General features: G+C 37.5%; 1 protein-coding gene across 1 annotated transcript; it reads right to left on the bottom strand.

The window, feature by feature from the left end:
• Positions 1-10,410: 10,410 nt before the first annotated feature.
• LOC137708023 (F-box/kelch-repeat protein At3g06240-like) lies at positions 10,411-11,613 on the bottom strand. Its single transcript, XM_068446985.1, has one exon. It carries the CDS (start codon positions 11,611-11,613, stop codon positions 10,411-10,413), a length of 1,203 nt encoding a protein of 400 aa, XP_068303086.1.
• Between the last annotated feature and the right edge of the window lie 440 nt (positions 11,614-12,053).

The following is a 12,053-nucleotide window of genomic DNA, read 5'->3' as shown; positions in this document are numbered from 1 at the left end:
ATTATTTCACAAATAAGCATTTAAAACCATGTTTTGAATGTAGTAACATGCCTTAGAGAATTTGCTCAAATCCTTACAAGATATGCACTCGTTTTTCACACAGATTTTCTGACTACACACCCTACACTAGTTATATGTGAGAGATTGATGTAAACATAAAAGACTAGTATCTCACATATGTTATAACAAAGAAAGCATTTTCTGGAGTTAATAAGCATGTTTAGATATGATCTCAAGAATGGAATGCTCCTACTTAGATGTGAGAACCAGTGACACCAAAAGCTCAAATCAATTCCAAACTCCACATTATTGAACACATAACGATCAAGATAGAAGTCAAAGGTTGTAACGGGGCTTGGGGAGTTGGCTAACAATGAAAGGAAAGGGAAAACAAACGTTCTTTAAGCAATAGTGAGCAAAGTATTGAATTAGGCACTTAGAATTCCCTTTAGAATGCAGAAGTCAACTTTGAACACCCAAGGGGAAGTCAAAACTTAGGGCCATATTCAAACTTTTTGGGCCCTTTCTTCAACAATCACACTTGTGAGTCCATTCTCACTTATTTTCACTCTTTTTCTTTCTTTTCTTCTTCTTTTTCTCACACATTTTTTTTTCTTTTTCCCGTGCCTCCTTTAAGACTTAGGCACATACATACACACAAAAATCCCTTCCCCCACACTTATTTTCTGCAACATATTAATCAAAAGGAATTCATTTAAGTCATGCTCACTATACTTCAAGAACAAGGGTATAGGAAAGTCCTACTCTAGGCTAGGTAAGGGGTGATGTGGTTAGCAAAGAAAATAGGCTAAACGAGGCTCAACGGGGTTAAAACTAATATATACGAAATATGGGAAGTAAGGCTATTTGGCTATGGTGGCAATTACACAACTTCATCTTGATATATGTTATGCAATTCAATGTCATGCTTTGAATGAAACGGATATAAGTTCTAGCATTTAGTTCTATCATGATACAATTGCATTCTAAGTAGCAACCAAGCAAGGAATAATGAGATCATGCAACAACTTTAGAAAACAAAGAATCACAGAAAATAACTCTCCAAAGAAAGTAATGGCTCGAGTCTCACAGGGTTGTAGCGTTTGTTTGAGTTCCTTCCTTCAAGCATGTTACAAAAACGAATTTTTCTTTTATGATTGCATGTGAAGTCATACATTATAACCATAACCAAGCATATACCAAGAGTAAATCAAACATTCATCCATGTTTATAACTCTCTTTAACAGTCATGCAATTACAAACCAAATCCTTGTCATTTTGTTGGAAGGTACCCTAAGACACAAACACACAAAAACGACTGAAAACACTCTTTTTAGGCTTTTCAAAACATATTTTTCAAATTTTTATGTGATTTTCGGAGTTATAAAACAAAACACAAAAAAAAAAACACTCTAAAACAACTTAAAAACACCTTAAAACAGTAAGGAAAAACATTTGAAGTTATGGGTGATAAAATCTCACGAATTTGTATCAACAACATTGGTTACCCCCCCACACTTAAATCAAACATTGTCCTCAATGTTTTAAGCATAGATTCACATAAAACATAAGTAAACACATAAAAAGCATTTAAACATACTAAACATGGCAGAATGTAAATAACAAAGAGAAGAGTTTAGAGACGCAAATCTGGTTGTGGAATGTAAATTCCATCTTCTCCTTGTTGATTGCACTGAGGCTTGATGTTGTTGATTCCACAGGGGTTCCTCCCATCGTTGATTTTCCTTTGTGCTACTCTTGAAATGGGCAGCAGGATTCTTTTGGTCTCCCCCGAAGGTCTGAGCTTACTCCTTTGGTCTGTTTCTTTGTTCAATCTTTCCAATTCGTATTGAAAAGGGTTGGAGGATAACTCAGCCTAAGTTTGTCTCCACATGCTTCAATGTATCATTTTCCCTTGCCTTGCTTGCTCCCCTTGCAGAAGTGGTCCCTTCTCTGGAAGTGTGTCAACCGTTGAAGATGACTACTCGAGAGCAACGCTAGGTAAGCAATCAGGAATGGATTCCAGGCAGTCGGTTCCAGAACAGAAGACTGACTCCAAGTGCCTCTGACTGCTTTCGTTTTACTTTGCCATGCGAGTAATAACAAGGACAAAGGAAAGGACAGGGAAAGAGCATGATATGAGATACTTTTGCTTTAGACCTTGATGATATGAGATACCTTTGCTTTTGAAGAAACGGCGAATGAAGTAGCACATGTATTTGTTGTGGTTGTCTCCACATGCTTCAATCGACCGTTTCCTTCTGCCTTATTTGTACTCCAGGTTTCTGGTATCTTCTTTGGGGGAGAAAAAATTGAGTATTTTAAAAGGCGTTGCTGAGAGAGCGCCCTCAGAGGTGCGGAAGAGTTGGACATTTTCTTCAGGTTTGCCTTGCCATAGAAGACGAAGGTCGACATATATAGAGATAATATCAAGTGGTGGTACTGTTCTTTTACCCTTGTCGACAAACGTCTCTTCAATTTCTGAGCAAACGGCTCTTCGATTTCTGAACGGACGCCCCTTCGATTTTTGCACAGGCGCCCCTTCGCTTTCTGAACGACACGTGGTAGTGCAGATGCGGCTCTGTCAGAGCTCTTTTGACAAAGTCGCACGCGTTTTCTCAAAAGCAGAGAAAGCGTCGCCGAAATTTACGCTTGTCGGCAAAAGTGTAGCTGCGATGATGACCTCCACGTGAACTTTTGACAAAGTTGAACGCGTTTTCTGAAAAGCAAAGAAAGCGTCGCCGAACTTCCGCCGGAAATTCCGGCGTTTTGAATCAGTGGACGCATCGCCTTGGCTTCTTATAGAGGTATCGATCATCGCCAACAAACACACTCTGAAGATTTCCCATTTTTGAATATCGTCTCCGGCCCTTTGAAATTTTAACTCCATCCACCCCTTCTCTTTGAACACTTTTGAAAAAAAAAATGGCAAACCCATCGAACCTTAGCTTAGAATTGAGTCTCAGCAGTGATACGGGCGCGCCGCGTCAAGGTAACGTATGGCGCCCTTCTTTCTTATCTTCTAACGGTCCTCTTTCAGGTGAAGACTCCGTGATGCAGGACGTCACAACAGCTACAATAGTAGCTAGGAACCTCCTCACTCCAAAAGATAGTAGGCTGCTGTCAGGACGGTCCGATGAGTTGGCCGTTCAAGAGTCCCTCGCACTTAGTGTTCAGTGTGCGAGTTCTGTGTCCAACATGGGCCAACGCCTGCTTGCCCGCTCCCGTCAGGTGGAATCATTGATGGCAGAGGTGGAAAGTCTCAAGCAGGAGGTCCAGCAGCTGAAGTATGAGAATAGAAGTTTGCATGTGCTTGCAAACAACTATTCGACGGGCATGAAGAGGAAGCTTGATGAACTGCAAGAGTCTGAAGGTCGGATTCAAAGCGACCGTCAAAGGTTTTCTGCTTATCTCCAGAGGCACCTTTTTCCTGGCTCATCCAGCGCTTGGCCAAGTATTGAGGCCTGGAATACTCTATCTTCGATGCCTCCCGCTCCGATGCCTTCCGCTCCGATGCCTCGTAGTGGGGCTTCACGTAAACAACCTTTGTGAAGCACCATCTTTCTCCATGTTTAGTATTTTATTTAATATATGAAACTTTTTTTTTTTTTTTTTTTTTCAGTGAATTGGGTTGCCTCCCAAGTAGCGCTTTCTTTTACGTCTTGCAGCCGGACGAAGAACCCAATCACTCCAGGATATGTTCACGAATCGGATGAGAACTCTGAGTCATGAACTAGTACCTAAAACAAGAAACAAAACAAGATTAAGAATCTGGAATAAAATAAAAACAAACGAAAATAAAACAATCCAAGGGATTAGCAAATTTTCTAATCCCCGGCAACGGCGCCAAAATTTGATGCGAGATTTATACGCGCACAAATTAAACCCTCTTTTCGTCAAATTGTAGTATATGTATAAGTAGGGATCGTTCTGGACCGGGGATTAGGAGGGATTGCAAATCTCTTGGAAACTGACTTAAAAACGTAAAAACAATATAAAACACTAAACTAGACTCAAGGAATTCAAAAAAATACTTTAAAACATAAACTAAACAGATTCTAACAAGTTCAAAAGACTCAAAACTCTTAAAAACACAAACTAAATTGATTTCTAACTAATTTGACATTAAAGTAAAGGGGGATTTAGGTTTTGACAAAATTAAACTAAATGAACAAATTGCAATTAAAACAGAATGTAAATATGAATGTGAATAAAATATGGATGATGGAATAGCCAAGGGGTTCTTCTCCACACATGTTACACTTGCATACAAGATTGATTCTCAGTTGGTCTTTCGATAAATTATGAAACTCAACGCCCCGGGTTAATTAGGCATTATGAAAGATCATTAAGCATTATGAAAGATCATTAAGATACAATCAAAGATCATTAAGCATTATGAAAACTATAAGTCCTTTACGTGAACAGCACAATAAAGATACAATCAAAGATCATTAAGCATTATGAAAACTATAAGTGTTGACGAGGCATTCGTTACTATGGAATACGCATGAAACTCGTGCCAAGAATTCATTTAACGCGATTGTTTATAAGCAACCTCCACTACTTGTGAATATAAGTTCATAACGATTAGGTGAAATTCACTTATATTCTGGCGTCATATTTATGCATGAAAATTAAGCGCGCATTCTTAATAAACATTCATAAATAAGTTATCAATCAAACGGTTAAACAAATTGAATCCACAACTTATGAAATTCCAACGAAAGTTAATCAATTCATATTGCAAGTAATAAACATAATTTCGAATCACCCCCTAGCTAAAGGGGGTTTAGTTTATTATAACTTTGAAATCAAAGAAATACCTAAACATTCCAACAACTCAAACTTGAATTGTATGAACGTTTAGGCACTCTTCTCTTCCATTCCTCATACGTACAAACAAAGAGAATTGAATTTAAACATTGAAATCAAAGAAACACCTAAACATTCCAACAACTCAAACTTGAATTGTATGAACGTTTAGGCACTCTTCTCTTCCTCGTTGTTGTAGCACAAGGTCTAAGGATAGTTTGATGGTGTGAATGGTTTGGGGAGTGGTGTTTGGATTAATAGGGAAATGGAAAAATGGTGTTTGGATTACAAGGGAACTCACGGCAAAGAGAAAAAGGGATGTGTTTGTGGTGTGTTGTGTATGAAATGAGATGTCCATGAATGAATGAATGCAAGGGTATTTATAGGAGTAGTGGAGGGAACATATGGCTATGTCATTTGTAGGTGAAGTAGGTGGATGTTGTAGGTGAAGTAGGTGGATGTTGTAGGTGATTATGAGTGATAAGTGATAAGTGTATGATATGTTAAGTGATAAGTGAATGATTATGATAAGTGATAAATGAATGTATGATATGATAAGTGGTGAATGATAAGTGATAAGTGGTGATGATATGTGATAAGTAATGAGTGGTGATGATAAGTATGGAGCATGTGAATTAACTAATGAAGGAAATGCATGTGCAATGACAATGTGTTAGAATGGATGTGTGTTATGCATGGCATGATTGGGATTAGGAAAGGTTTTAAATGTCCTAAAACTAAAGAGAACAAGGTTCCAACACTTTGGTCTTCAATTAGGTCTTCAATTTCGTCCAACACTTTGGCTCCAAGCATAAGCTATCCATCCTTAGCCCAAAAGTGCTCCAAAAGTCTCCAAAATGCATCTTTTTGCTCCTTTAGCCCTTTGGACCTATAAACACACGAAAATAGCTTAAAGTACTAAAATAACTAAAGAAACATAACGTAAATGCACGAGAACAAGCCATTTAAGTCGCATGAATATGCTCCTATCAGACACCTTGTCAGGGGCGCATTGCTTCTTGATGCGTTCAAGGAGCTAGTTCACCAAGGTGATCTGCAACACGAAGGCGCTGGTTAAATTGGCGCATGTTTGTGCGGGCAGTGCTCACCATTGGGATCAAAAAGTTCTGGATAATGGGCATCTCCATATGTGGTAGAAGTGTAGTAGACTACACGTACAAAGCTTGGTGGTCAGAGCATGCATGATGATGCTTTGGTCTCGTGCGTGGGCTAACTAACACTGGGCTTACATTGCGGGATGGGTTGTGGCTTGCTTCTCGCGAACTTGGGCTTAGCTTACAGTGGACTGGGCTCGGCTAGCAATAACTTAGTCATGGGCCGCCGACCTGTGGGCTACTCATGCTAACTGAGTCAACTCTACCTGCTATGCAACTAGGCTTGCTGCTGCAATGGGCTAGGCCTTCTACCATGGGCCTGCTATGGCAGCTGCCAAAAGATGGGCCTCTACCCAGGATTTTGAGGGCTAGGGCATTACAAGGGCAACGGTACATGTACTTGGGCTGTGTCCTGGCAGCCTTGTCGTGGCTGCTAGGTCGCGACGACAGTGAGCCTTAAGGATCATCGCCTAAGGCTATGTCCTCGTCTCCATTCTTTGGTCCAAATCCTTGTATGTACAGGGTTCCGTTCTTCGTGGTTTCTGAATTTCCTACCATTGTATCCTTTCTCCAGGGATTGATCAATAAACTTTTGTAGGAAAAATTAATTGATACAATGTGTGAGAATGCACTTGCAAAATTTCGAGTATTTGAATCAGCTCTCAATGAAAGCACTAATTTGTCGATGCAAAATTCCACCGTCTCTAGCTTCGATGAAAATGCACTTGTAAAACAATCAACACCTCGGATGCCAAAGTTAGCTTCTCTTCAAAGAACAAGTGTTTCGGCCTTTTTAAGGTTATCAAAGCTTACCGTACACATGGAAGCATCCTATTGGCCAAGGTTTTATGGAGAAATATTCTCAAGATATTAAATAGGAAATAATATCTTGAGATAATTGAGTAATTATTTCTAATTGATTTAAATAGGGATTACTTACTTGGATGAAGTCAATCTTCAATTGGGAATGTATTAAAGATCAGATTTCAGTAATTAATTATTATCCTTAATGCTTTGACTTTTCCTTATGGAGAAATATTCTCAAGATATTAAATAGGAAATAATATCTTGAGATAATTGAGTAATTATTCCTAATTGATTTAAATAGGGATTACTTACTTGGATGAAGTCAATCTTCAATTGGGAATGTATTAAAGATCAGATTTCAGTAATTAATTATTATCCTTAATGCTTTGACTTTTCCTTACCAAGGACAGGTGAGCTATGATCAGTCGTATTTAACTGCATGGACCTTGAAGGGTGTGAGCTACACATGGGAATATCTAAAGAGCATGCCCATTTAATGAGGGCAACCTTGTCTTTCTTGACCAAAAGTCCACGTGTCATTTCTAGAATTTTTTTGAATTATTTTAGGCTTCGCAAATACCAGTGAAATCTATATCGAAAAACAAAATAGGGCATGATCAATATATACAGAACCTTGGATCTTTTGTAGGAGTTTTTTCATTTTCTGTTCACAAGAAAGGGATCCTCTCCGGATCCTTTACACCAAATCCACCAGATCCATCAATCCGGATCTTTAAAATTTGATCCAACAGCTAAAGTTATTATAATTTTTAAAGTAAGCTCCTGTTTTTAACCATTTAATTAAATTTCAAAAATCTAAATTGATGGTTGGTGAATTTCGTGAAAGGAATCTAACGAGAATCCCTTTCCCTGTTCACGTACTTGACAGTTAATGAGCAGTTCTCGGAACATGTGTCTTCAAAGAAAAATTAACAACGAAAAGTCTTTCAAATTTTTATGCATTGAAATAAAAATAGAAAAGGGAAGATATGTGAGAAAGGATATACAGACGTTCTAACTGTTAAATTTATTTATTTTTGAAAACGACATTAACGGTTCAAACACTAAGAATATGAAAAAATCTAAAGAAAAGACAGAAAGACCAAAAGCGGACTAGAAGAACGAACTATACGACTGACAGTTGGAGGAGGAGGTTCGGAAAGAGTGATTTGACCTTGCTCGGAGACATGATACTATGTGCTTAATTGCTACCACTTTGATCTTTTGAAATTCACAAGGTTTTTTCGCCGAATTGTCTGACACTTCTCACTTTTGTTCTTTACAATAAAAATCGATAGAAATGATTCTGAATTTCTCTATCATACATCACTTTAAATCTTCTATAAAAAATTTATTAATATTCTCGTTTAGTGAGAGTTTAGTTTGATGAAAATACATTTTAAAAGACCGTCACATGATCGTTTATATAACAATTTAACGAGAATATTGACAGATTTTTCTTGAAATGACCAAATATTTTACGGTAGAGAAAATCAGAATCACTTTTATCAATTGTCATCATTAGGAACAAAAGTGAGGAGATTTTGCTATGGCTTATTTTTTGCTAAAACAGCAAGTCACAACTATTTCCATTTGCAACAACCATTTCTTATGAAGGCCTTAGGGTTGAGTTTTGGTCGAAAAACCAATTAGATATAGGAAAAGTATTCCATTGGCTAAGCATTTCATGTGGGCCATTTTGTTGCATTCTTATATCTTAGGCCATCTCCAACCAATCCGGTCAGAGGGCCATAGGATCGAAAATAGCCCGAAATGACATGAAAACCGTCTCCAACCAAGGGTTAGGCCAAAGGGCTCGGGGGCTCCACCGGAAAAAAAGAGAAAATGGCCAACCGGCTGGCCCAACCCAGCCAATTAGCCAGCTCCAAGCTGGGCCAGGTGTTTGAAACCAACGGCTAGTTGCTGAAGTCAGCTAGTTGTTATATTTGATTTTTTTTTTTTTTTTTTACAATTTTTTTTAATTTAAAATTTCTATTTTTTTCCTATAACTTCCTAAGCAAGCCATGACCAGCAATAGAGCCACCCCATTGAGGTTGTTCTTCAGTTGCCTAACAAGCCATGACCCCAACCATGGCTGCCATATATGATGTATTGCGCCTTGCTTCATCTTCTTCATCGGACTCCTCATCTTCGCACCTCATCTGCGTGGAAGAGAACCCCCAGTTGGAATCCGAAGAGGATCCAAAGTTGGAATTCATTGCAAACTTGAACTGAAAGAGATTAAATTGAAAGAGATATTGGAGAGGGCAAAGCTGAAGGTGTGTGAATGATAAGCCAATATCCACCCTATGTATGGACATTGGAAGCAGATTAAATTCCTATCAAAAATTCCCACAACCAATTATATATTGACACGTGGCACTCGAAATCCTATTCGAAAAGTTATTAAGATTCCTTATCGACAAGAAAACTGCAAAGTTACTCACACATCCACACGCGGCACTCGAAATCCAAGACGTAAAATTATTGAGATTCCTTATCGACAAAAAATCTGCAAAGTTACTCACATATTGACACATGGCACTTGAAATCCGAGACGTAAAATTATTGAGATTTCAACACGTGGCACTTGAAATCCGAGACGTAAAATTATTGAGATTCCTTATTGACAAGAAATCTACAAAGTTACGCACACATCAACACGTGACACTCGAAATCCGAGATGTAAAATTATTGAGATTCCATCTCGAAAAATTATTGGCAATCCATAATGTAAAATTATTGAGGTAGTTTAATTTAAGTAACCATACTAATTCAATTAAAATAATAAATAAGTTTGGCCCTCTCGGTTGGAGATGATTTTGTGTCAAATGGCTATATTTGGCCTATGGTCATCTGGCCCCTCGGTTGGAGATGATAAGAAAAATAGTCTAACACTATTCATTAAAATATTAATTTCTTGGAGAACTATAGGGCCAAAGAAAGCCCTCTAGCCCTCCTTTGGTTAGGGATGGCCTTAGTGCATCAATACGAGATGGTGGATGCACTCATTCTTGTTCTTGATAATTTAAATTGTTGAACTCATGAAATGCATGCCATTTTTGTACAAGTTTTAATGATTCATTAAATTGCACATTTTTAAAAATCCAACGTACAATACACGCTATAAACATACACATACGTAGGTTTCACGTTGAATACAGGTTATTGTCACACATTCTTAATACATATAAAATTAACGTATTCAACTCATATGTTTAACATAAAATAATTAATTAAGTTAAATAAATATTAAAATTAAAAAAAGTGACCGAATTTTTCATAGTAAGGTTTTGGCAAAGTTGTCAAATAGATGCACGTATTTTTCGCATACTATATCCATTCCGTTTTTTATGAGCTACCGTTAGGGGCTAAAGGGCTATAATAATATTCTTTGTTGCCTAAATTTTTTTAGCACCCGGATTTTACTAATAAATGTTTGCACTCTTACGCTAGAAGGTTAAATTGATTACGTCAAATGAGTAAAAACTTAACTAACTCTAACGAAAATAGTTATTATACACTTTCAAGTAGAATAACATTACAAAATGAGGAAACACAAAAACTAAATGCAACCCACGATTAGCAAAAAAAAGTACAAATGCCACAAAGCGAATTAAATTAAAACATGCAAACTCAAGCCTTAAATCATTCATACAAATTTGCCCTCAAGTCACTTGAGTGGAACCATACTTTTCACATAAATAAGAGCTTCAAAATCTACAACCTTATTGAGAATAGGAGGAATATGAAGATGCTTGAGATTTTCAGTACTAGAATTATAAGAGATGGCTCTTCCATTGGAGGCAAGCATAAGAAGCTCATCACATTTCCAAAATGTCAATGGGTACTCAATGCCTTTAAAGGGTCCAACAGTTAGAAGTTTTGTCCATGAACTCTTAACTCCGTCATAGTCGTCCATTACCCATATTTCAAATATTTTAGAATCCTCACTTGGATTGTAAGGAGAGCAAAAAGAAGCAAGGGATTCATTTCGGAGAAAAATATAATCAAACGTAAAACCAGATTCTCTCCTAGAAGGCAATTGTATTATATGAAATGTCTCATCACCTAAATCAAATGAAAGTATGTATTCCTCGCTATAGCTTGCAAACCAATTACAAAATCCCTTCAAGTACACTGAAGAAGAACAGTGAGAGGTTTCACTTGATATATCAATCTTGATCTCTTTCCAAGAGTTAGCAGCCGTGGTATATACCTCGGCCGTGTGAGGAAGAGCAATACGATGATAGAATGTTTGCTCATCATCTGAATACTCACAATTTTCTACGATTCGCACAACCTTGTATTCTTTAGCTTTGTAAGCATAGCCAAATCCCAATGCTTGAAAGGTCGTTTCCAATTCGAATTTTCCCTTGGGAGGGGGTAGAAGAAGGCATGAATCCGGAAGATGCCTAAATTCTCTCGTTGCAGGATTGCATAAAAGAACATTTTTCCCTGCATCTACACAAACAATCCCATTGCAATAACCGAAAATCAGTACAAAATCATGATCTTCCAATGGAAACGGTATATTGAGGTCCTCAACATCATAATGAAGGTTGTGCTCATCACTGTCAATGGAAAGATTAATCATGGACCAGAAAACTTCTTGTTTCCAACTTTGATCTGGGAAAATGTGCGCCTGAGAACGGTTGAGAAGGATACAAGTGGAGGATGAAAGTTTGTTGTCCACGGAATTGTTGAGGTGTTTGGCCACAAAACTTGGACTCTTGACAAGAGTGCACCAAGACTTGCATATGCATTTGAATCGCGTCAGAGTCTTGGGCGGCAACCTGGACAAGATTTCGACCACTTTATCTTCAGGAGTTTCACTTTCACGCATTTGCGACATTTCAGCAGTTTTGTTCCACATGAATTCTTCACATGTATATATACACAGGGAAGAACATCACCAGATTGAGAGACAAACTAAATCAAACTCCAAGTCTCTAAGGCCTGCGAGTTTTATGGAAGATCACACATTCAAATTTTACTATTTTTAATTCCTTTATTGATACAAAAATAACCATTCAATTTGTCTTTTTAATTCTACATTAAATTAACTGACAAAGAAAATATACATGATATCCATATATGGGCCAACGTGTAACATCACATGATCTTAAAATAGGGATTAGTTGTGGAGCCCAAAACACATCAAATTTTAATGATCTGAATTGTTTGTTTTTCAAGTTATACCTCATAGATCATCCTTACAAAATATTAATCAAATTGGAAATATTTGAGACATCTAATTGGGTTCAAAGAAATTAACGAACACTATGTTATGAGAAATAATGAAATTTTATCATG

This window comes from Pyrus communis, chromosome 11 (assembly GCF_963583255.1).
Source record: "Pyrus communis chromosome 11, drPyrComm1.1, whole genome shotgun sequence".
NCBI lineage: Eukaryota > Viridiplantae > Streptophyta > Magnoliopsida > Rosales > Rosaceae > Pyrus > Pyrus communis.
This window is presented reverse-complemented; position numbering and strand designations above follow the sequence as displayed.

Bases quoted from the DNA above. Each gene is read 5' to 3' on its own strand.
- LOC137708023 (XM_068446985.1), bottom strand. From the start codon at position 11,613: ATGTGGAACAAAACTGCTGAAATGTCGCAAATGCGTGAAAGTGAAACT.